Genomic DNA, 26,426 nt, shown 5'->3' with positions numbered 1-26,426 from the left:
GCTGAAATGCAAATATTTACTTATAATTTCAAAGCGCTCCATTGGCATAGTAGCAGGAAAAATAGGGGTCTCTAGCAGGGGATTTTTAGAGTAGTATGACCGGACAGACGGTTTTTGGTCAATACCCATCAGCATTATTATTGAAAGGTATACGTACATCTCATCATTAGTCACAGGCCTCCAATTCCAGTCTCTGGACCGTCTAGGGAAAAGCATTCCGCGTTTAGCCCTTTGTTGTTCGGCATACTTATTAGTGCTGGACACAATTGTATTCATTAGAGTTTCATCAAAAAAATATTTGAAAATATCAATGGGGTTTTCTGCAGGGATTTTCGGACCAGTAAAACTAGAAAATGTCTCTGGATTTGGTACATACCCTTCCATTGTGTCCCAAACCATTGCAGGCACTTCATTTGCCCTAGGCATAGGACAATCTCCTGCACCACCTACTACACTCTCTATAACATCATCGATCCGTCTGTTTTGCACTACAACTGGATTCTCATCTTCACTGTCATCGTCGTCCTGGTCTTGTCCCTCTAGGCCTATCTCTTGTTGTGCGTAGTCCATTTCTTCCTCATCACTTGTCTCTGACAATAATAGTTCATTATCATCCAACCACCTGTCTATTTCACTTGACCCAGCCATTATAATCCACTAACTTGCAGAATAAATACCCTAATGTAGAAATGTTGCAACAGTTCACCTCGATTACTAACCTAACCACACTTGTCCAAAACCAAAACGTACACTGATTTACCGAAACATGACTTCTAGAAACTAAAATACTACAGTTCCCTACAAAAAATATATTCTAAAACGTTCTATTAATAATATTACGATGTACAACGGCAAATAATGCAATAAAACTACTAAATATAACGTACAAAACAAGGCTAAACACGGTCCGTATGCACGACGAATCAAACTAACCAAGGTCAACAAACACTCCAGTTTGTAAACAATATTTCTGTCTCTCTCGCACACAATATCGATCGATAAACAGCTGGAATACATCAGCCAAACAACAGACAACATGCTGCATACTGTTCCAATCCCAAATAGTTCGTAAAATTGCCGTTAGAGTCCAGCACGCAACAGAGTGTCATCATACGTAGTGACTACGGCAAACCACGTCTGGGGGAGTTTTTGGCTTGCGTAGTCACTACGGCAAACCACGTTGAAGGGTTAATTATACTGTACAGTACATAATAAGTTATTTCAAAGTAGAAAATTTGTTTACTGAACTGTTACCTCTATACCGCCTCGTAGATGGATGGATATGTAACATATTGACTAGACTTCATTGCACAAGAAAGTAGATTAAGTAACAAAACAACAGCTTTGGGCTCAAAACCATAGAAGCAGTCCTCCCAAACACAGATGTCATTGAACCATGTTTTAACATCTCAAAATTGTTTTAAAAATCACTTAATACTTAATACACTACACTTAACACTCATATTCAAGTTTCAATAAAGTAACAAACATTCTTTCCATTACTGAGTTCCAAATATCGCCTACTTGGTTATATTTATAAATTGTTATCAAATTAATGAGCGAATGATCCGAGAACGTGTAACTTCTCTACTTGAGTCGTTGTGTAACATTTGCCAGCGCTACAGCAAATGCCTGTACTGCAGAGAAGGGATACTGGAAATCAAGAGTGTAGGCGTTGCCATCTATCCTGCCAAACTGCATCACCTGCAATGCACCAACTTAGGCATAAATATAACCCCTATCATTACGTTTAAAATAAGTTTGTCACTCAAAAGCTGTAACTATAATACACCATGTTACTTTATATCCATACATGAGTGTGCCACTCATCCTACACTCATCTCTATTCATACTTGGCTTAAAATGCCTACTATGTATGGTCGCCATTTCATAAAAAAGTATTTAAGTATTAAGTATCCCATTGATTAAAACAATGAGAAAGGAATAAAACTATGTAATTAATTAGTTTTGGATTCAACTAATTCCCAATATCTTACCTGTTTTCCTCTGAATTCTACTTGGAAATTCTTGGCAGACTCTTGTGTCACTCGGCCGCCAAAGTCTAGCTGGTAAACTTGACTGTTTTCATTCCACATTGGAGCTTTGTTATGCATCACAAATTCTCTCCGCCTCGCCGTCACCTCAATCTAAGGATAAAGTTAAAACTATAAGTAGTCTACAATTTAAATTTTCAGTCAAAGTAACAGAGTTTACAAAAATTCTGCTCAGTACAAGAAGGAATATGCAACGGTCAAAAATAAAGGAATTTTTCAAGAAATTTGTGATCAAATTTTTTTAATTTGTGGTATTTTCGGGATGTCATTGCAGTTAAGAATGTCAGAAAAATTTGCAAGATCGCTTAAAAATTAGGAAAAGTGTGACAAGGAACAATAAATTTAGTAAATATGAAAAATTTTACTTAAACACTACTAAACCAAGTCAAAAATAACTAAACAATATGGATACTATAGGTCGGCCAAATAGATAGACCTGCACGAGCATTTATCGCGCACGAAAGAGGACGTCGCTTTTTAAGCGGCCAACCTATAGTTGTTTTACTGGAGGTTCATTTTTTTGCACATATAACAACCATATGGTATTTAAACCAAAGTAATTAGTTGAGCGGAGCGAAGCAAAGCTCTTTAGGATCAACTTAAATGCAATCTTTATAACGCTAAAACTCAATAACGGCTGGACATATTTTAGCCAAACTTACCAAGGTTGTTTAGTCAAATGTTTGGATGGTTTGGACGTAATCAATTTCAATTTTTTTAAATCTTACTTAATATTATAAATGTGAAAGTTTGTGTGTTTGTTTGTTTATTTGTTTGTTTGTTTGTTTGAAGTTCAATCACGCTTTAAATACTGATCGGATTTGGCTGAAATTTGGTATGATGATAGCTCACATTTCCGATTAACATATAGACATATTCTTATCTCAAAAATCCTTTCGGGCTCCGCCCCAGTGGCTCTGGAGTTTCCCATGTTAACCTTATGAGTATTCATATTTAAAGGGATTAAAGAATTCTGTCAGCTGTTTCAATTACACAAGTTGTTCTATGATATTCAATATTATTAAAAGTTATAAGGTCCACCAACAGGATGCAGCACTATTAATTTTGTTTTCATTTATGACAACATAGCTAATAGTCGGGGGGCAAACTGTATTCCGTGGGATTTTTTGTGAAGGGAATGTGTGACTATGTGGAATCTCTTTGTTATATGTCACATAATGGTGTAGTACCGGGTGTTTACCCTCAAATTGCGGGGTTTGGTTTTTATGACGTCTTAAATCCAAGATGGCCGCCATGTGTGACATCTATTTGTTAAATTAATAATAACTCTTTCCAGAGTAAAATAATCAAATTTTAATTTAGACCATTGAGTTCAGCTCAAAAAATCAAACAATTTGGTGTTTTGAATCATTGCTCTATGACCATTGGTTACCGAGATATTGAAGGTGGAAAACACAGAACATTGGCCCCAAGCAAGACCCCACTACCCCCATGTTATCCTTATGGGGAAAAAATAAAATTGTATATCTAGCTTATTACTCAGCATATCTTAATAATAATTGGTATATGGCTTCATTTAGTAGAGATATACTTGATTATGGCCTAAAATCCCCCATTTTTACATTTCTGTGGCAGCAAACCTGCATACTCACTTCCCATGTTATTCTTATGGAAAATTTTGTGCATGCTTGTTTATGAACATACGTGTTGAGAAATGTTAATGTGTGGCCCCATTTTAATTATTTATTGAAGCATTTGCAATTCGTTGAGTATACAGGTCTGCTTCTACGGGGGTATTGTAACTATAAACAAATTACAGGTATTAGAAAATAAAATAAATTAGACCATAGTTGTGAGGCATATGTAATTTTGTAGGATTTTGAATTAAGCAATTGTATGATTGTTGGCAATAGATAGGTAATGACATGTCTGAAAGTGTGGCCAAGCTGGTGTTTTCGGCCGCCATCTTGGATCCGCCATATTGGATATTAATAACTTTTTTTATGCAATGCTAGTGTTGTGACACATCATTATGAACTAGATTTTCACGCTGATTTCAATGCTGAAATATGTTTTAAATATCTTTTGTCGTTTGGAAGAGATATTCAAATAAAAACTCTCCTTTATACATTTCTTACGGACGTTTCGTAAGGTCATCAGTGTTACAATTTTTAGACGTGGAACCTCTTATATGCCTTATATGTCTTTATATGCCTCATCACACATAATTTACTTTGTACTGACACCAAACAAATGTTGTAACCCTGATGACCAGCCCTGCATGTCTTTAATTGCTTTAACCAAAGACAAATTTCAAAATAAAAATAATTATTAATAATAAATAAAGGTCCATGATTAATTTTCAATTAGTCAGATTTCATTTAGTGATTAATCAAATTTTAAACCAACCATTTACTGAGTAATTTGAGACTAGAATGAACCCTTTGACGTATTAACAACCCGAGATATAAATATTTTAATAAAAACAGATTTGGAAAAAGTTAAATTTAATATTGTGTTGTGGTTCATAGCTCAACTCTAACTCGTCCGATTTTAATGATCGATAGCTTAAATAAAAGATCTTACATCACTAAATACTTTAATAATAGAACGAATTACAAGCAATAATAAGAACTGGATATATGAGCAAAATAATCTGAAAAATAATCAAAGTACGAAACGTCCGTAAGAAATGTATGGGGGGGGGGGAGTTTTCTTTTCAATATATCTTCGAAACGAAAAACTATATTTACAAACGGTTTTCGGAATTGGAATTAGCGTAAACATCTAGTTAATGAGTCACAACACCAGCATTAGATTTAAAAATTTGTATTAGTATCCAACATGGTGGATCCAAGACGGCGGGCCAAAAACACTAGCTAGGTCACACTTTCAGACAAAACACCCGGTAGTACACGATTCTATATGTCATTACCTATCTATCACCACCACTCATACAATAATTGCTTAATTCAAAATCACAAGAAATTACATATGACCCATAACTATAGTCTATTTTATTTTATACCTATCATTTGTGAGATTTTTTTATTGCTACAATACCCCCGTGGCAGCAGACCTGTATACTCAACGAATTGCAAATGCTTCAATAAATAATTAAAATGGGGCCACACATTAACATTTCTCAACACGTATGTTCATAAACAAGCATGCACAACATTTTCCATAAGAATAACATGGGAAGTGAGTATGCAGGTTTGCTGCCACAGAAATGTAAAAATGGGGGATTTTAGGCCATAATCAAGTAGATCTCTACTAAATGAAGCCATATACCAATTATTATTAAGATATGCTGAGTAATAAGCTAGATATACAATTTTATTTTTTCCCCATAAGGATAACATGGGGGTAGTGGGGTCTTGCTTGGGGACAATGTTCTGTGTTTTCCACCTTCAATATCTCGGTAACCAATGGTCATAGAGCAATGATTCAAAACACCAAATTGTTTGATTTTTTGAGCTGAACTCAATGGTATAAATTAAAATTCGATTATTTTACTCTGGAAAGAGTTATTATCAATTTAATGAATAGATGTCACACATGGCGGCCATCTTGGATTTAAGACGTCATAAAAACCAAACCCCGTAATTTGAGGGTAAACACCCGGTACTACACCATTATGTGACATATAATAAAGATATTCCACATAGTCACACATTCCCTTCACAAAAAATCCCACGGAAGCTGGATATGTGCAGTTTGCTCCTGGACTATAATTATAACCAAGCCGCAACAAAAAGCTGTGATGCACAATGAGAACTGTAAAAGTAGATTAGAGAACTGTAAAAACAAACTCGATTTTGTTTACAAGTTTATGTTTTTATAAATAATGTTTCAATATTGTGCGAATATTCAATCATTTACTTTTTTTTTGTTTAGGTGTAGTGGTAGAACATTATGGCTATGGTGTATGTGTTCTATAGCTTCTGTAAATTAAAAGAACCAAATTGTCTCAAACCGTGTCCTCTTCCATTGCAAACACAAAGCATGAGTATAACTGCAATAAGCATGTTATACTTATACGCCAACCCCGTACGAAGGACGGGTATTCTGCTAGTGCCTATATAATTTAAAAGTACTGTAACTCCATTTTTTTTTTGTCCTAGGACGCTAGGCACGAGCCCAGGATTGTTTTTCACATTACTTCAGGCTAGACCTGGGGTTACGGCAATATCACTTACATAAAATCCATTGGTAATTTGGCGGGGTTTGAACCCAGGACCCCAGGAACCGGAGTCCCGCGCTCTAACCACTAGACTAGCTCGCTCCCCAGCATGGGGGACAAAAGCCACCAAATTTATACAAAAAAGTATAACCTACATAAAAGTATTGTTCTACTGTTTACATAAAAATATATCAATAACACTTCTTTCTTAACTTAGACAATTTGATAAATCAAAAGCAGAGCCTGGGTTTATACAGCAACGGTTATAGAATTTTTATTTTTTATTTCCATAATCAATTAAATAGTTTAAGAATAAATAATTAATGACAAAGTTTTAGAATAAATAAACCTACCACATAGTTGTGTAGAATATTATATTTAAATTTGTTTGGAGCTTATAATAATCTATATTTATAATAGATATATAAAAAAAACTGTATTTACAATAATTATAAACCAATACTTTTAAATTGACGGATTTTTTCCTCAAGTAATCAGACACTAGGCAGACCTCCTATTACACTAACCTAAAAATAACGCTTCACTTACCTTGTTCCTTAGCTGTGCTTTCTGAAAACTTTCTAGATCCTGATAATCATTGTCTGGACGTCTACGTAAACGACGACTCAGTAATGGTGAATTGAGCAAACGCTTTCTAGAACAAATATTGCAAATGTAGATTACGTATATTCAATCAAATGACATTGGAAATTTATGACCCTAATATAGTAGTGTTTTGATTAGTTATTGTTGCAGGACTTGACTTAATCTTGTGGATTCTTAAACCTTGGAAAAAGCTAAATAAGGCCACAGATCAATATTTTTTAGGACAGGACAAAAGTTATTTTGTGTACTTACATTATTTTATTTCCAGTACACTAGTATTCAATATTTTGACCAATAAATGTTCACTACATTAAAAGTCCAGTAAATTTTAGTCAGCACAACATCACAGCTAATGCATCCAGCAGTTTGTCTCAGTAGACTACACGTTTGAGTTGGGCCTTGTTACCATTTCCACATTTTGATGAGGCAGAGCCAAAAAAGATTTTACTTAGTGTGGGATGAGCCTTGCTACCATTTCCACATTTTGATGAGGCAGAGTCAAATAAATACTTTACTTAGTGTGAGGTTAGTCTTGTTACCACTTCCACATTTTGATGAGGCAGAGTCAAATAAATACTTTACTTAGTGTGAGGTTAGTCTTGTTACCACTTCCACATTTTGATGAGGCAGAGTTAAATAAATACTTTACTTAGTGTGAGGTTAGTCTTGTTACCACTTCCACATTTTGATGAGGCAGAGTCAAATAAATACTTTACTTAGTGTGAGGTTAGTCTTAAATTTTGATGAGGCAGAGCCAAATAAAGATTTTACTTAGTGTGAAGTCTTTAGCTTTATTCAATATGCTTTGTTGTGCTAAAATAGGTTAAATCTAAATGTAGATCAAAACAAACGGTATCAGCAATCTGACACATACTTTCTCCCATTAGCTTGTCAACATCCTTTATCATCATGGGTAAGCGGCGAGAATTTGCAATAGCTTTTGAATAGTAACTGTTATATGGAAAAAGTAGGCATATTATTTTTGTCAAAATTTTAGAGTTTGAGTTTTGAGTGGATATATATCCGTTTTGAGACTGCTAGAGGCTATTGCAGTTGTAGCCCGATCGGAAACATCTTAACGATCGCTAACCAATGCAGTAGAGTTAATCCTCATTTGCATACCAGAGGAGTTATTTTTTGGAAGTTTAGGTAAAACATCTTAGTTGCTGTCACTACAAGCTTAAATTTCAGTTGATGAACACAGGAATACATTCATCAACATATTGTTTTTCAATTTCGGAAAATTTAACTTCAGAACTACACGACGTCGTTCGGGTCACTGACCCGATAGTACCACACTCAAGAAATTTTATATTGCTATGCGCAACCGGAAGATCAATTCTGAATTCATTCGTTGTTTTTGTTAAGTTACTATCTGAATGTGAACAAGCAGATTTTCGGTATTATATTTTTTTATCAATAATTATATTACAAATACGTCTAGCACAAAATGACGTTTTTCTAGATTTTTGGCAATATTTACAGCCGATGCGCGACCTGAAGATCTTAACATACAATAGTATTATTGAAATATCAATTCCTTAGTGTCTTGTAGATTACATTTTCAACTATTACATATTAAAAATTATATAATTATAAAAATTTCTTTAAAAAAATGAGTTTTTTATTTTTTATTTTAACTCTAAGGCACATGCTTGACCGGAAGACAACAACCGATATTTTTAATATTTTTACCCTGTTTTGGTCTTACAATTTGGCAACTTTTAAGGTATTACAGCTCAAAAACAATTTATTGATATTTTTCAGCCCACCCTAGTGGGAGCAGCAAATCCCTGAATCAAGTGAGGGTTGACTTCTTTCACAAACTAATTTTGACTTGGTGACATTGCCTTGGACTTGGTGAATCCTTCAGAGCTCATTTACCTGTGCAGATTTGAAGGAGTAATGTATTAAATCCAGAGAGATGAGGATGGAAAATTACCACCAATGGGTTAACTTTCAACAATCGGGCATATGTAAAAGAGGTTGTACATTATCTTTCTTCTGTTGGAATGCAGGAATAAAATGCAACATTGCCTGCTTAAAATTTGCAAGGGGCCTCAATTCCATGTCTGAAGACAAGGATGTTATAACGGATGTCACCCTTTGTAACAAAGAAGAGCAAGAAAGAAATCCTTATTCTTAAAGATTGGTGATGAGACTTTAGATGACTTGTTCGGTTAAGATCGACCCTCTTCTCCCAAAAGACGAATGAAATCAAAGACCATGTAAAACACTGTCTCATTATGACCTTTCGTTTATCAAAATAATATGTTTTTGTTACGATACACCATGCGCCGAGCTCGATATGTGGTGAACCTGACGATTATCCCCCGATGACGAGGCCTGCCGTCTTCTCCCGCCTCCTGGTGTTTGCCGACTCGGTGAGATCTCGAGATGGCGTCTACCGGAAGGTCGATCCCAAGCTTTTCTTTGCAGATGCTGGTCACCAGAGCATCAGTGTCCTCATTTTCGCACTCCTGTATTCCGAAAATGCGGATGTTGTTGCGGCGTGTGTACTGTTCCAACTCGTCAGTTCTATCGTTTAGTTTTCCTTCAATATCTTCAACCTTCTTCTGGAGCGTTGACACCTCGTCTTGCAGTTGTCTTATCGCGTCATTGAAGGTAGACAATGCCGCTTCAACTGCCGCTCTAACTGCCTTTTCCACAGCTGTCTGGATCGCGGCGAGTAGCGCCGGGTCGATGTCATTGTTTACATTGGGCATTTAAAATAGAGGTTTCTTTTGAGGTGATCAATATTGCTCATTTAACGGAAGTTGGTTTCCTTGAAGTTGTTTGTATAATGTAAATATATTTAATGTAGTGTTCATATCTGTTTACAGAACTCCCAGCTCTAACTGTAAAACATTTCTGCTTATCTTGACAACCTTCTATGCTACGTGCAAAGAAAAAAACCTAAATGGAAAATTGTACTTGGGGGCGATTTTAATATTAACATTCCAAGACACTGTAATGTTTGTTAACCACTTTAAAGTCATCTTACTAATATTATAAATGTGCTATAATAAAGTTTGTGTGTTTGTTTGTTTGTTTGTTTTGCGTGATTGAACTTCAAAGTTTGAAGTTCAATCACGCATAAACCACTGGACGGATTGGGCTGAAATTTGGCATGATGATAGCTTACATTCCCGATTAACATATAGGCATATTCTTATCTCAAAAATCCTTTCGGGCTCCGCCCCAGTGGCTCTGTAATTCCCCATGTTAACCTTATGTGTATTCATATTTAAAGGGAATTAAATAATTTAGTCAGCTGTTTCAACTAAAAAAGTTGGTTCTATGATATGGAAAAGCATTAAAAAGTTATAAGATTTACCAACAGGGTGCAGCACTATATTTTTTTTGCATATTATATGAAAACAGCTAATTTGAACTAAGCAGCAACAAAAAACTGTGATTCGCAATGAGAACTGTCAAAGTAGGATTGTTTAAAGTTTTTTTAAGTTTTTCATTTCATGAATAATTTGTGATATTTTGCGAATTGTTGATAATTTATTTTTCTCATTGTTTAGGCAAAGTGGTAGGACATTATGGCTATGGTAGATGTGTTACTATAGAATACTGTAAATTTAAAAAAGTAAATTTTATTAAACTGTGTCCTCCCTTATTGCAAACGCAAAGCTTGAGCATAACTGCAATAAGCATTTTATACTTATATTCCAACCCCGTACGAAGGACGGGTACTCTGCTAGTTAAACATAAAATGTGTAAATAAATTCCCAACTGGAAACAAAACCTGTATTGATAATATAGTTATTGATTTAGATAATAGTCTTTATAAAACATGTATATGGAAGGATAGGATCTCATTACTTTGAATTTAATGTGCCTACCTCCGATCCCTAATCTGTAAATATTCCTTATAGGAAACTAAATTATGAGACTTTGCATGAGTTTATTGAAGCAACCTCCATATTAAATTGGGAATTGTTGTATGGTATTGAGGATGTTAATTATTGTGCATTTGAATACTTTGTAAATAAACTATCAACCGTATATAATAACAGTTGTCCAAAAAAGAGTAAAAAAGTTCAACAAAGAAAACAAATTTAGACATAATTCTTCATGGTTTGACCATAACTTAAGAAGAATGAGAAGCACAATAATTTTGTTGCAGGATCTATTAAAGATACAAAATTATAAAAATAACATGGCACTGAAGAACTACTACATAGAAAAAAATGAATTGTATAGGTCCAAAATCAAGGAAGCCAAAATCATGCACAATGAAAGCAGAATAAAAAGTTCTAAGAATAAGTGTTCAGCTGCATGGCAGGTAATTAAATCAGAAGCTGGTAACTACTATCAGCGGGAAAATCCAATTCCACCTATTTCAGCGAATGAATTTAATAATTGCTTAGTAAGTATTGGAAAAAAGATGCTTGATGGTACTAAATTAATTTATAAAGGTAATTTGAGTTATTGTACCTTTTTAAACAATGTAGACCAGCCTCCGGAGAAATTAAAGTTGCATCATGTTAGTGATCTTGATGTACTTAAATAATAATGAGATCTCTGAAACTTCTAAAAGTGAAGATATTTTTGGTTTTAGTAACAGAGTTATCAAACATATTGCAGGTAATATTGTTTCACCTTTGACATATTTGATCAATCTTTCTTTCTATTGCTGCTCCTTTTTTCCTAATTGTTTAAAAACGTCCAAGAGCTTTTAAAAAAGGGTGACAGGTCATGTCACCCAACAAATTAAACAAATTAAAGGTCTTTTTTATTAGAATACAATGCCGCAAACCGCACTTCAAAAGGTTGATCCTGCGCAAAATGGCAGATGTTCAAAGATTTCTTGAATCCGCCATTTTGAATCTTTGAACGACTGCCATTTTTTACTCAGGCATTCTTTTGAGCTTGAATTTACGGCATCGTAATCTACTAGTGAAGACCTTTAATTTGATGTGCATATCGACCTATGCTTACGTTAACAATTTTCTTCCGATTCTTAGGGCTGTGCCCCCTGAGGAGAGAGCGTATAATAGCAATGTAAATTAAATGAATCTTTGAACAACTGTCATTTTGCGCAGGATCAACCTTTTGAAGTGCGGTTTGCGGCATTGTATTCTACAAAAAAAGACCTTTAATTTGATGTGCATATTGACCTATGCTTCTGTTTAAGATTTTCTTCTGACTCCTTGTGGGCCGTCCCCCTGAAGGGTTATTGGATCACTGAATATGTGTTAAAATAGAGTTTTATGCCTTGTAACTTTGTACCAAGTATTATAGCTCTATCTGCATTATTTTTAAAAATATTCAACTGTCCAGGGACTTTTTTACCACCCTGTATAGGACTGGTCAAACTGTGTGGTGTGCAGTCAGCTAAAATAAAAAAAATTACAGGTCCCTAAAGCCAGTATCCTCCGAGTACAGTCAGAAGTGACAAAAGGAGCAGTCTTGTCGGACACCCAGCACAAGTGAAACAAGACAAAATTTCACTGTATTCAATTATCTGCTGGGAGGGTCAGTTAACACCGAAGGTCAGATAACCGGTGGGAAAATCCAAACTCTACTGTAATGGATTTTTAATCTATAATCCTTATTAGGCAACCATGCAGCACTACTACCCAGTATATGTAAAAAAATGGTTTTGATCAATAATTGCAACTGAATTGAAGTACAGAAAAATAACAAGTAAAAAGAGGAAACCATGTGATATTCACTGTTTTTTTTTTTTTTTTGTGAGCAAAATTAAATTAAGAGTCAGTCTCTGTTGGTGGTTCATACCTGATGGGTGAGGAAGTGATGTTGTTATTGTTAGTCTTCTTCTTTGTGAGAGCCGGACTGGCAGGCTGACTGCGAGGCTGGTTACAGATGACTGCAGGTTTGATCATCTCTGCCAGTCCTAGTCTCATGTCTGATGAGTCAAGGCTGCGACTTTTACCACAATGGCTTAGTCGAGGCGGCCGCGCCTGTCTCACCAGCACCAGTCTACCACAGAACATCCACTCTTTACTGAACATACATTTGTTGAAGTAAAACTAACTAGTTTAGTTTAGTTGAGGTTGAACAAGGCATAACTAAATAATCAGGCCGTAATGCTCCTCAGGCATGACGTCATCATAGGCGACAACAATGACGTAATGTTATTTCTTTAGTTATATTTTTGTTTTCCGAGAAAAGATTCAAACAAGCAGCTGATCACAAACGGCAAAAAATGACGTCATTGACGTCGCCTACGATGACGTCATGCCAGAGGAGAATTACGGCCTATTTATTTAGTGTGGCCTCGGGTTGAAGGCTAAATAAAAATACAAAAATCCCCCACTCCTCCACAGAAGAGGTTCTCATCGGTTTCTGACCAGGACTCTGAGCCACTAGTCTCGGCGGCAGTGTCACTTTTGATGCTGAAGATACTCGGACAGTTGATATTTCAACATTTTTTTTAATAATTTAAAACCTCGGACAAATGAATGCTCAAACAGTTGATTTAACCAAAGATTATCATTATTTACACCAACCTCGGACAAATAAAAACTAGGACAGTTGATTTATCTAAATATTATTAGTTATTTATCAAACCTCGGACAACTGATTTTCCTTTTTTTTATTTTTAACAAACGTGACAACTGAAAACTCGGACAAATGATGTGATCCCCTCTGGTTTTTTAGCGAATTTCCCATATAGGGAATAAGCTATTACCGTAGTACTCATGGTAAGACCTGGACACGGGACCGATTTTCTTTTTCGTTTTGAGGTTCCTAGGGGCCAAAAACACCATCCGTTCAAATTCATATATACAGGGTGTTTCGGTAAAGCGTAGCGGGCTATGCAGATTCAGATTCTACATGCAAAAATAAGTCGAAAATATAAAATAACTTGTTTTCGATTTCGGCTTAGTTTAGCCGTAATCCGCCATTTTGTATTTTTTAGAAAATAATTAATATTGAAAAAACCCTTAGAGATATTTTTATGAAACTTTGTATAAACTTTAAGGCTAAACGTATTAAAATTCTCCGAAAATATCTTTGATCAGGCTCATCAAATTTCAAAATGGTGGCCATTTAAGATTTTGTTTTAATGGGTGTTTTTAGTTGAATTTTACTTTTAAAATTTTAAATGGCCGCCATTTTGAAATTTGATGAGCCTGATCAAAGATATTTTCGGAGAATGTTAATACTTGTAGCCTAAAAGTGTATACCAAGTTTCATAAAAATATCTCAAAGAGTTTATGAGTTATTAATTAAAAAAAAAATACAAAATGGCGGATTACGGCTAAACTAAGCCGAAATCGAAAATAAGTTATTCTATATTTTCGACTTATTTTTGCATTTAGAATCTGAATCTGCACAGCCCGCTACGCTTTACCGAAACACCCTTTATATATTTATTATATATATGTGTGTGTGTGTGTCCGTCAGCACGATAACTCGAGCAAAAATGATCCGATTTTGATGAAATTTGGTACAAACGTGTAAACGTACGTTTATTCAAACGAGTTCGCGATCCAGCATGATCGGACCATGGGAGGGTTTACGGGGGTTTATGGGGTAAAAATAGGTTTTTCCCATTTTTGACCCAAAAAACATAAAATTTAGCAATTTCTTTCCAAACCATTTTGTAGAGCTTAAAAAAACAAATAATTTAGTATATTGAAGCGTTATTATGCGCCTAATGGTAACAGAGAAAATTCCAACAAATTGTAAATTTAAAATTCCCATGTTATTCTTATGGAGAATAAGTAAACTGTTGTAGTTTGCTTGTTTGTGAACATTTTTGATCAAATTTGGAAAATGTTTTTATTTCTTACTAACTATTCACATTCTACAAAAAAAAAAAACAGTTTTACCCTCCCTGATGCAGCAAACCTAAGTACTTGTTAAACTAATTCTATTTAAATCAAGAATAAATGTTATATTTTTAAGTAGACGTTTCAGTGTAAATCCAATCAGTCAAATGGAAATTCGCTTAGTCTGCAGGTTTGCTGCGGCAGGGGTATTTTATTATTTTACTTATATATATATACGTCTGTGAACGCGATCTTGAGTAATTTTTTCCGATTTTGGTGAAATTTGGTTTGAAGGTGTAAGGCGGGATTTAAACACTTGAATGAGTTCATGGACCAGCATGATCGGACTACGGGAACAGGGTTTTATGGTGTGAAAATTGGTTTTTCTCATTTTTGACAACCAAAACACAAAATTTCCTAATTTCTCTCTAGACCATTTTAAAGAGCTTAAAAAAATAAATAATTTAGTATACCAAAGTGTTTTTGTACAGTTACGGAGAAAATTCAAAAAATTTAAAATCTCCATGTTATTCTTATGGAGAATATAGTAAAATGTAGTTTGCTTGTTTATGGAAATATTTAGATCAAACTTAGAAAATTTATTTATTTTTTACTAAGCTACTACTGTACTATTTTACTAAAAACCCCACTTTGTTAGCCCCCCTGTAGGAGCAAACCTAGGTACTCGTTAAACCAAATGTTATTTAAATCGATTTAATTCAAAATCAATTCAGGCAAATGGAAATTCACTTAGTCTTCAGGTTTGCTGCGAAGGGGGTATTTTCTTCTTGAAGTTTTGACCCATATAAAATATAAAGATGCCCAATCAATTTTAGTTGCAGTCATCGGTAGTAAAATACCTATTATTTTGTATTGAATCGTTGTTGACAGAGCCTACTGAAAAAAGATTGGAAAATCATATACTTTAATATAGGTCTATACAGCGCCACGGTTTAGGCTACGTACACTTGGGAGCTTCAGATAAGCCTTTGCGTACACATGACAGCGTTGCAACGCGCGTTTGAGCAATTCTCTAATGGTACGTCCCGGCAGAGCCATAAAAGTCGAAAAGGTAGTTTTTGTTTGGGGTTTGTACCATAGATATAAAGAACGAAAACAAAATCAAAATACCCCCGTTGCAGCTTAATTTAATATTTCAATTATAAAATATTAAATTAATAATGTTTTTGGCCTTTGTGGATATAAAAATGAAAAAGTAAAGCGGTCCCCACAGGTAACCGTGCCGGGGAAAATTCCCTAAGAACACTTGGAATAACCAATTTTACAAGAAAGATTAGCTTGTATGTGTTTTTTTACTTTGTAACCTAATCGAGGATATATGAAAGTAAGCTTTTTAATTACTAAAGCATGCTAGTTGCTTCATTTAACAAAAGTTAAAGTCAGTCTAGCACCTTTTGTGAGAGCATTGTAAGGGATTGGATTTCAACAGAAGAGAACCTCGTAATTACCATAAGGTATTGTATATAGAAGTACACAGTAAATATAAACAAAACCTACTCCCTTCTACTCCAAAACTCATGTTCTAACGCTCACATGTGTACGGTCCCATTAGAACCTTCGTAACTCGAAGCGTGCGTTGCATGATGAACCTCTCAGGCGCGCGTCACAATGCGCGTTGGCCGAAGCACTGGCGTTGCATGTGTACACACTCATTTGATTGCTGTGTTCCTAGGACGCACATTGCAACGTGCGACACGTAACGCGCGTTGCAACGCTCCCATGTGTACAGGGTCTAACATGTGTTGCGCTATGGGCCCGAGCAATAATTGTGCCTCCTTTCTACTTCTTTGCAGGGGAATCTTTCTCATCATTGCGAACCCAACAAACCTACAACCTCCGGGCCCATTTACTAAAGCAGCCCTGGGTCTACAGCAATAATACCCTCGCCGCAGCAAACCTGCAGACTAAGGGAATTTCAACTTGTCTGATTACATTTAAAATATTTCCATAAATAAGACATATTTATTCTTAGTTTAAATTTAAATAACAATAGATTTATCGAGTGCTTAGGTTTGCTGCTACGGGGAAGGTAAAAAGTGTTTTTGACCATACATCATATTATTCATCATGAAATAAATTTGCCAAATTGTATCAATTTATATCCATAAACAATTAAACTACAACAGTTTTCATTTTCTCCATAAGAATAACATTGGAATTTTAAATTACACTATTTTTTAATTTTCTCCGTAACCGTTAGGCATACAACAGCGCTTCAATATACAAAATTATTTCTTTTTTTAAGCTCTACAAAACGGTTAGAAAAGAAATTGCAAAATTTTTTGTTTTTAGGGTCAAAAATGGGAAAACCCCATTTTTACCCCATAAAACCCCCCATAAACCTGCGTTCCCATGGTCCGATTATGCTGAACTCGTTCGACGTAGGTTTACACGTTTGTACCAAATTTCAACAAAATCGGATCATTTTTGCTCGAGTTATCGCGCTAACGGACACACACACACACACACACATATATATGAATTTGAACGGATGGTGTTTTTGGACTCTAAGGACCTTATTTTTGGCCTCTAAGGACCTTAAAACAAAAATTAAATCGGTCCCGGGTCCATCTCTTACCATGAGTACTACGGTAATAGCTTATTGTTAAAAATTTAACATTTTTTTTAAAAATTTAACAAATTTAACATATGGGAAATTTGCTAAAACATGTTATAGATTGATTGAGATTGTATTGTTCAGCAGATGTGACACCTACCTGTTATTACTAGCACCTGATTCCACAAGGTCCAAATATCCAACACTACAACTGCGAACAACCCCTCGTCCTCTGCTCTTGTCCCCCACCACCGCCACTCCACTTTCATCCCCTTCCCCACACTCACAATCCCGGAAGGAACTTCTAGTCATGAAACACTCTGCACTGTTGGTGCTGCTACTGCCATTGCGAGGGCTCTTGTTTCTGTGACATCGTGTGCGAGTGAGAGGTGCTATCGGTGCACCATGCGCCTCTCCTCCCTCCTCTTCATCCTCAGACAGGTTGTGTGTGGGAGGTACGGGGTCTGGCGGTCCCTCCCCCGCCATCTGCAATGTCATCTGGCGGGGCTGCAGGTGCAGAAGAGATGTTTTGTATGTCACTTGTCCCAGATTAGTGGCTAGTCCCTGTGACACTCCGTGGATGCGGAACTTTGTACCCCAAATGTTAGATGTCACCTCGGCCAGCCTGGAGTCCTGTAACCACATCTCACAGTGAAATAACATTGAATTCATTGTTTTATCATATATCAACAAACAAATTTATACAGTTTTACTATTTTAAGTTAAACTATAAAGAAACAATAAGAAAAAATTAAATACAATCATCAGGGAGTCTACCAGATTTCACTAATGAAATTTCTGACATTTTCATGACTTTTCATCACCATGTCACTCGGTCCATTCAGTCTCTTTTTACAGCACCTTTTTCTATATCTTAGTCTCGGCAACATTTTCAACATGTCTCGCGATCACAGCACCATCGTCAACATGTACCGAGGTCACAGCGCCATTGTCAACATGTTCTATGGTCACAGCACCATTGTCAACATGTTCTATGGTCACAGCACCATGATTAACATGTCCCGTGTTCTTGGCGCCATCTTTTACTTGGTTACGGCCCGAGTATGAAGATATCTGTGATCAAAGACACAATATCATTGTCCACTGGGTTCGCGGAACATCTCTCAAAATTGCGGTGACATCATCATTGTTACCCGCAATACCGATGACATTTTTCGCGATCACGGAAACGTCATCATTGTCACTTGTGATGCAGTGGAATCACCAACGTTCAATATGAATCTCTAATTTTGTGATTTAGTTTATTTCCAATCTAGTGCCGAAATCCATAACTTTTCCACAACTTTACCTATCCTTTCAAAATCCCCGACTGTTTGACACCCTAACAAATTCCATAACAAGCCTCTTTATCTGACAGAAATTAAAAATAACTTGAAGTAATGTACTAAATGCAGGAAACAAATAGTTTAATATACGTGCAAAGCTTTTAGCTCTTCTAAAACACAGAATCAGAACTACAAAACTACAATACCAATATTAACAATAAGAATTCAAGATGCTACTAGTGATTTAAATCTCTGTTAAACCTTATAGATTTCAAATAAAGTTCTTAGAAAATTTAAAACTTGTCTATCAAGGATGTAAATGAGAAAATTTAACATGATTGATAAATCGCTGAAATAAGATACAATAATACAATAATACCATTGCAAAATCTGTAATGAGATACAGGGTCTTTCTGGGATGCTGGTTCTGGTCATTGTAAAGAAGAGATGATAATGCTAACATTAAGGGGTATAATAATGACCCAGTATACAGAAGATCACAAGGGGGATTAAAGGTGAGGTTAACAGAAATAAAAACATGTCTCAGGACCAGGAAGGTGAGGTTAGTTAGTTAACATCATCAATCTTATCAACATTGGAACCCATATTGAAATTGTTATAAATTAATCAATGAAATTTGAATTCTTTGTGAAACTACTGCTAGTAAACGAACATTACACTGTACATCCCAGCGATGAAGCAACCATTATTATTTACAGCCCTGTGCCACAAAAAAAAACATGCAACACTTGTTTATCACTAACTACCTAATATTAAAAATATGTTTAAGTAAGTCAAAGAAGTAAAATATCAAAACCCACAAATAAGAGTTTTATGTTCACCTCTGGCAGTGTGTCGGCGTAGAGATGTTGAGGGTGAGGTCTAGAGCGGCTACGTCGAGGCAGTCGAGGGCTGCCACATCCCTCCTCAGGCTCACTGTCCTCCCTCTCACTTCCTCCCCCTCCCCCTCCCCCTGTATTGACCAGGATGCGAGCAGAGAAGCAACTGGCATCTAGACACATTTTAATATTATGTAGCAATTTATTATGTAGCAATTTATTATGTAGCAAATGACTACCTATTGCACTGTAAAATGCTTAAAGGGTAATATATATTCTTATTCTTATTCTTAACATAGTTATTTGTGCAACTAGTGAGCAAAGGGAGCAATTGACTCACTTTAGAGAAATACTTACTCACGAGCCGTAGGCGAGTGAGGAATGGTTTCTCTAGTGAGGCAATTGCACTTTGCACTCGAGTTGCACATTATATTTTTCCAACAGTAACCATAAAACAAATAAATTGGTAAAGAAACGTGACATATTTTTACACAGAAATGAACTTTTAATATGACATTTAATGATACAACAGTACAACAGCTGATTTACAGCCAGTGCTGCCAACGTATTTCGCGCGCATACGACCTTGTCTGCATGCTACATGCTCACTATTTCGTGCCTTCACGTTGCAAATCTCGAGTGAGTGAGACAAAGTAATTAGAGTGAGACAATGTTAACATTGTCTCACTGATGAGCGAATTGGCCACTTTGCTTTCTCAAATCAGTGAGAGAACATGTACATTGTTAGGTACCTGTAGGAAAACAAAATTGTTTCAATTTAAAACATACTTTTGTTAGGAATGTAAGATGGTAGGTTATCAACAACAATGAGACACACTGTCTTGTTTTGAATGGATAAGAGGGGGAAAGGATCTTCATTATCATAAAAAAGTGTCTTCATGTAGTAAAATTAAATACCCCTGCTGCAGCAAACCTGCAGATTAAGCGAATTTCAATTTACCAGTTTATATTTTCAGATGATATTCCATCATTAATTAGTTCAACGAGTACTTAGGTTTGCTGCTACAGGGAACGTATTTTTTTGTGTGAAATGTAAATAGTTTATTATGAAATAAATACATTTTCTGATTTTTCAAAATTTGATCAAAATATGTTCATGAACAAGAAAAAACTACAACAGTTTTTATCCTCCATTAGAATAACTGGGGAATTACATATTTACAGTATTTTGGAATTATCTCTGTAACAATTAATTAAGCGCAAAACAACGTTTCAAGTTTCAACATTCTAGATTACTTGTTTCTTTAAGTTCTACAAAATGGTATGGAAAGAAATTGCAAAACTTGATGGATTGAGGGTAAAAAATGGGAAAAGCTATAAACCCCTTTCCCATAGTCCGTACATGCTGGTTTGAAATCTCGTTTGAGTAAATGCAGGTTTACACATGTCACATTTGAACCAAATTTCATCAAAATCGGATTATTTTTACTTGAGTTATCTTGCTATCGGACAAATTTGTGTGAATTTGATTAGTTGGTGATTTGGCCTCTGCGGACTTTAAAACAAAAAAGTAAATCGGTTCCGGCCTAGGTCTTACTGTGAGACCTACGGTTATAGGTTACTCCCTTTATGAAAAATTTGCTAAAACAAACTTTATTAAAACCATTTTGTAAGTATGACACATACCACTGACTTGGGGATCAAATATGACAAACTCAGGCTTGAGTTTACTGGTGCGCTTTCCCTTGAGCAGTGGTACCAACCCCCCCAGGTACTCGAGATACAGAGTGTAACAGTTGGCAGCAATGTCATCCTCGTGTCGCAACATGGTGCAATGCAGACGTACCCTTGGGGCTCGACTCACAAACTCCCGCAGTCCCGAGCCTTCAGGCACGCAGCACTGCAATCAAACATAAAGCGATCAAGAACACAATATAATGGAATATCACTGTAAATGTAAAAGCCTGTAGATATGAACGATTAATTATTCATTATGAGTACTGTATTCTAAAAAAAAAAACAGCTATTTGAGTCTTTTCCAATCACGTTGGTGGATAAGATCAACTGGGTTATGTTATTTGTAGACTATTTAGATTACCTACGTCTAATTTAATCAAACGTGAAGAACTTAATAAGGGATAGGGCAATTACAGCACAAATAACCATGTATGAGATATACTATTGACTTGGCTTACAGGACAGAAGGAATGTACAGGAAACAAGCTGGAGCAATGACATCTTTAAGGGTTATTAAGATGTCGTAACTAACGAGGTTCTTCTGTATATCAATTGTTATTACCGTACAGTATTTTTGTTTGTTCATTCAATTATTTTTCACAGCAATGACCCGACGACGCTCATATGAATGTTTTGATATTTTTCATAGATGATTACTGTACGGCGCTGTTGATCTTTGGAAACGTAATGTTGTAATTAATGAATGGGAAAATAATGATGGTTATGAAGACTTTGTTTTCAGTCAAAATACATAGTCTATCCGAAAAACTCGGATATTTGACATATAGTGACGGGTATTAGGGCTTAGGATGGATTCGGAAGCAAGTTGTGATTTTAAACGTTGCGGTATTTATAACTAAATCAAGGTTAATGACTTGACTTAACATATTATGATTGCGTCATAAGTACTAATTGTATTTTGATTGTGTAAAATGTAATATATTATCATATTAATGTCCATTTGTAAAGTATTAGGCATTTTTATAGGTTTGTAATACTTTTATGTTTATGTAATGTTGGATTAACAGTGGTTTTCAGTTATCCATGGTCTCCCCCCCCCCCCCCCACCATTATCCCAGATAATCGAGGTTCTACTGTAGTATTTTGAATTTTCTCCATAACCAATAAACATACAAACACACTTCATAATACTAATTTTTTTTTTGTTAAGCTCTTCAAAATGGTTCAGAAAGAAATGGGGAAAGTCATAGTTTTGAGGGTCAAAAAGGAGAAAACATAATTTTCACCCAAAAAAATTGCCTTTCCATAGACCGACGATGCAAGTTTGCAAACTCGTACAAATAAACGCAAGCTTACACATTTGTACCAAATTTCATCAATATGGGTCATGTTTACTCGAGTTATCTGCGCTAACATACACATATAATACCCCCGCCGCAGCAAACCTGCCGACTAAGCGAATTTCCATTTGTCTGAATCGATTTTCAGTTAAATATATTTTAATAACATTAGGTTTAACAAGTACCTAGGTTTGCTGCTACAAGGAAACTAATAAAGTGTGTTTTTGAGTAAAATATTGATAGCTTAGAACAAAATAAATAAATTTGCCAAGTTTGATCAAAATATATCCATAAACAAGCAAACTACAACATTTGACAATATTCTCCATAAGAATAACATGGGAATTTTAAATTTACAATTTTTTTAATTTTCTCCGTTACTAATAATCGAATAAAAATACTTTTATATACTAAATTATTTGTTTTTTTAAGCTCTTTAAAACGGTTTAACCCTTTCAGTGCTATGAAACAATATATCGTTGTTTTAAAAAAACCCTAAGGGATATAGAGAGGAAGGTTATTTAAAAAAAATAGCAAAACGGCCATTGGTGACCTGCATGTTCATAGGATACACTACCAACCACTTAGCTAAAAGATTCGCCCAATCCGATGATTTCGAGGTGTATGTCTAAACCAAGGATTATGAACACCTCACTATGCCCCAGTGGTTGTAGTATATCACTACAAACACACAGGTCACCAATTATTTTCCACACAGGACGGGATTCGAACCCGAGCAGACGAATGCCACTGGCCAAGTGACACACGCCCTAGCCTTCTCGGCTATCTGTGCTTGAAGACTGGGGAGTCAAAACCCGGTATTTAAGCTGTCGCCACCGATTGCGAACAGATGGCGCTGCAGATAGTTGTTCAATGCGTTACTAGGTAGCAGCACCAGCTAGTCACGGACTATTTAGATGCAATCTTTTAGTTTTAGTAGTAGTAAATGTGTTCCTGAGACTTTGCTGCAAAACATTAGTTTCCCTAAAATTGCTATATTACAATAACCTCGTCCAACTAAATCAGGGTTAAATTCAATATTACATTGTAAACTATAATATGTCTTTTGATTTTGTGAGATTTCGGTTTCAAATAATGCTATCAGAACATAAAAATTTATAGGAAAACCAGGAAAATTACAACAAAAACTAAGTTTTATTTGATGTTTACTACAAATACCGGGATTTATCTTTCTTATATATTTTCTTATTGTGTTATTATTCAAAATTAGCCTAATTAATAAAATAGTGACAACATGACAGTTAAAATTCAACAACGGGTAATGGAATTAAAAGGCAAACAAAAAAGTCTTACAAAATATGAATTATTGGCCTAGCACTGAAAGGGTTAAAGAGAAATCAGGAAATTTTGTGTTTTGAGGGTCAAAAGTGAGAAAAACCAATTTTTACCCCATAAAACCCCCCGTAAAGCCCCGTTCCCATGGTCCGATCGTGCTGGTTCGCGAACTCATTCAAGTTTATCCTGCCTTACACCTTCAAACCAAATTTCATCAAAATCGGACAAAAATAACTCAAGTTATCGCGTTCACGGACGTACATATATATAATATATATAAGTCTATATATATATATATATATATATATACATATATAAAAATTTGAACGAATGGTGTTTTTGGCCTCTGGGGACATCAAAATGAAAAAGTAAATCGGTCCCGGGTCTAGGTCTTACCATGCCACCTACGGTAATAGCTACTTCCCTATAGGGAAATTCGCTAAAATTTGAATGAATGGTGTTTTTGGCCTCTGGGGACATCAAAATGAAAAAGTAAATCGGTCCCGGGTCTAGGTCTTACCGTGCCACCTACGGTAATAGCTACTTCCCTATAGGGAAATTCGCTAAAAATATATATAAATTTGAGCTGATGGTGTTTTTGGCCTCTAGGGACATCAAAATGGAAAAGTAAATCGGTCCCGGGTCCAGGTATTACCACGAGACCTACAATAATAGCTTATTCCCTATACTGGAAATTCACTAAAAGGAAGAGGAAGTCTATATATTTTAGTTGTTTAACTAGTTTAATTTAATAACAGATCAACAGATTGATTTAAACATTTAATAACAGGTAGTTAAAGTATGCATACCCTAATAGTGTGAGTGAAGAGCTTAGAGACCAGCTGCTGTATACGTAGAGGCAGAGGCAATGTTGATAACTGTCGCAAACTGCCCTGCAGACGATGGTACACCTGCAGACTACACAACAGCTGCAAGGAGGCTATTCGCATTGACACCCAGGCCATGTGTACCATACAGCCAGTGGCCACAAACAACCTCTTGTCATTGTGACCCCACGTCAACGCAGTAACAGGCAGCTATAACAATGGCCAATCTTTACTAGACATACAGTTAAGCTAAAGGAATTGGTACCACAATTTTCAAAAGTTTCTATACTTTTAGCAATCCCTACAAGGACTAGTTTATAGTTTTCAAATATTAATTCTTGATAATTAAGAGGGTCATTTCTGTTACCTAACTTAATAACATTCTCTAAGTAGTTTACTAGCTCAATAATCATTAGTTAAAACACATTGTGAAACCAGTTAGCCTTGGCAGCATTATGTTTTAACAGAACACCAGTAAGTATTCAAGATACTGTAAGGTGTTAATTCCAAGGGGGGGGGGGGTAAAACTACACCTTATATGCCTCGGATCCCAAATTAAAGCCAATTAATCCCCGATCGTGTTTTTATTACCATTTATGCTAAGTTAAAAAGGATAATCAAACGTCACAAAAGGAAAGGACTGTAGGTTAGCCGTGAACCAACACTACCGCTAGTGCGTTACCTACGATCACCAAAATAAAATTACTTCTAGAAAGGTTACTTCACCTTTTAATAAAAACCAATAAAATCAAAAATAAGAATAACTAACAAAAATTATTGTCACGACAAACAACAACTGCTGGTATCGTATCGGTATCGGTTGTTCCGATATTTACTTGGTATCGATACCAAGAGGCCAGTATCGTATCGTAAGTATCGGAAGGTAATTTCTGACAAATCTGAGTAAAATGGCCACGCTCGTGCCTTCTGAGCGGTTATTTTCCAAGGCTGGAGCAACAGTGACCCAAAAAAGAAACAAACTTTAACCCAATTAAATATTTTTTTAAATCTAGCTTGTCTGATATGTGTTTTGAGTAAATTATGATTCACTTTCCATAGAACTTTACATAACTATAAGTAAAACCATTGACTATATAAATTCAAATTTATTTAAAAAATTGAAATCTTACTACACATTGTAGTCTGCTGTAGAACAAAGAATAATATTACATTAAATTTTGCAAGTTTGATTAAACCTAATTATGATAGTTGTTATATAGGTGGTTTCTTATAATATTAATAGAAAATTTTATGGCTGTTAAAGATATTAAATATAGCACTTGATTTTCCAACTTGAATTTCTTCCAAAATTTCTCAACTTGTTGAGGAATTGTTCCTCTTGATCCAATGAGTAGTCCATATACTTCGAATTTTGATATTTTATATTTCTCTGAATAATATGGGATAGTTTTCTTGTAAATATTTACTTTTTCTTCATGGACTTCCTGTGGCTGGTTTTCATTTGTCTCAAGACGAACTGTTGGGTCTATAATGAGACCGAAATCTTTCTCCTTGTCTATAACAATGATGTCACTCCGCCTCACAGAGCCCTCTTCTTCTATAGCCGTGACCTCTTCATAGACCTCGTAACTTTTCTTTCTGAATTGATCAGCTATGATTTTTCTGATGGTATGGTGGCGGGTATTTCGTAGAAGACTACTAAATGGGCACTTTCCAAGGACGTGGGCAAGAGTTTCAAGAGTAAATTTCTCAGATACAGGACAATGCCTGCACTGGTTCCCGTCCCTGGATCTCCCATGAAGACTTCTAAGAGGAATAACGTCTCCGACCATTTTCAAGTATTGTTTGAACTCAGCTTCTGTGAGGCCACAACCTCTAGCCAAATTTTTATTGATCTTGTTACATTCTTTGAAAAGAACCACCCCATTCCCTTTGTATGGAAGTTTACACCAATTTTTATACTCTAAGTCTCGTAAGGTTTCTCGCAGTATCTTGGGTTTTGATTCAATAAATTCAATACTTAAATTCAATTTTTCCAGACAAAACCTAATTTCTTCGTCAAATTGACGAATATTA

At 35.5% G+C, this 26,426-nt stretch overlaps 1 protein-coding gene across 1 annotated transcript in view; it reads right to left on the bottom strand.

Annotated features, from left to right (window-relative positions):
- Positions 1 to 910: 910 nt before the first annotated feature.
- The window catches only part of LOC129002528 (tubby-related protein 4-like), a 69,116-nt gene continuing 43,600 nt past the window's right edge, over positions 911 to 26,426 (bottom strand). Inside the window, exons 7-14 of the mRNA XM_054430397.1 lie at positions 24,372 to 24,599; positions 20,915 to 21,128; positions 19,271 to 19,440; positions 17,303 to 17,775; positions 12,562 to 12,765; positions 6,751 to 6,856; positions 1,998 to 2,147; positions 911 to 1,704 (exon numbers count right to left, since the gene is read on the bottom strand). Of these exons, the coding sequence (XP_054286372.1) occupies positions 1,588 to 1,704; positions 1,998 to 2,147; positions 6,751 to 6,856; positions 12,562 to 12,765; positions 17,303 to 17,775; positions 19,271 to 19,440; positions 20,915 to 21,128; positions 24,372 to 24,599 (1,662 nt within the window). The 3' untranslated portion in view covers positions 911 to 1,587. The remainder of the gene's footprint in view (positions 1,705 to 1,997; positions 2,148 to 6,750; positions 6,857 to 12,561; positions 12,766 to 17,302; positions 17,776 to 19,270; positions 19,441 to 20,914; positions 21,129 to 24,371; positions 24,600 to 26,426) is intronic.

The sequence above is a fragment of the Macrosteles quadrilineatus genome, unplaced genomic scaffold (assembly GCF_028750875.1).
Source record: "Macrosteles quadrilineatus isolate MER2022 unplaced genomic scaffold, UCM_ALF_1.0 Scaffold_9__3_contigs__length_116548681, whole genome shotgun sequence".
NCBI lineage: Eukaryota > Metazoa > Arthropoda > Insecta > Hemiptera > Cicadellidae > Macrosteles > Macrosteles quadrilineatus.
The sequence above is the reverse complement of the archived record's forward strand: the minus strand, read 5'-3'. Positions and strand labels throughout refer to the sequence as shown.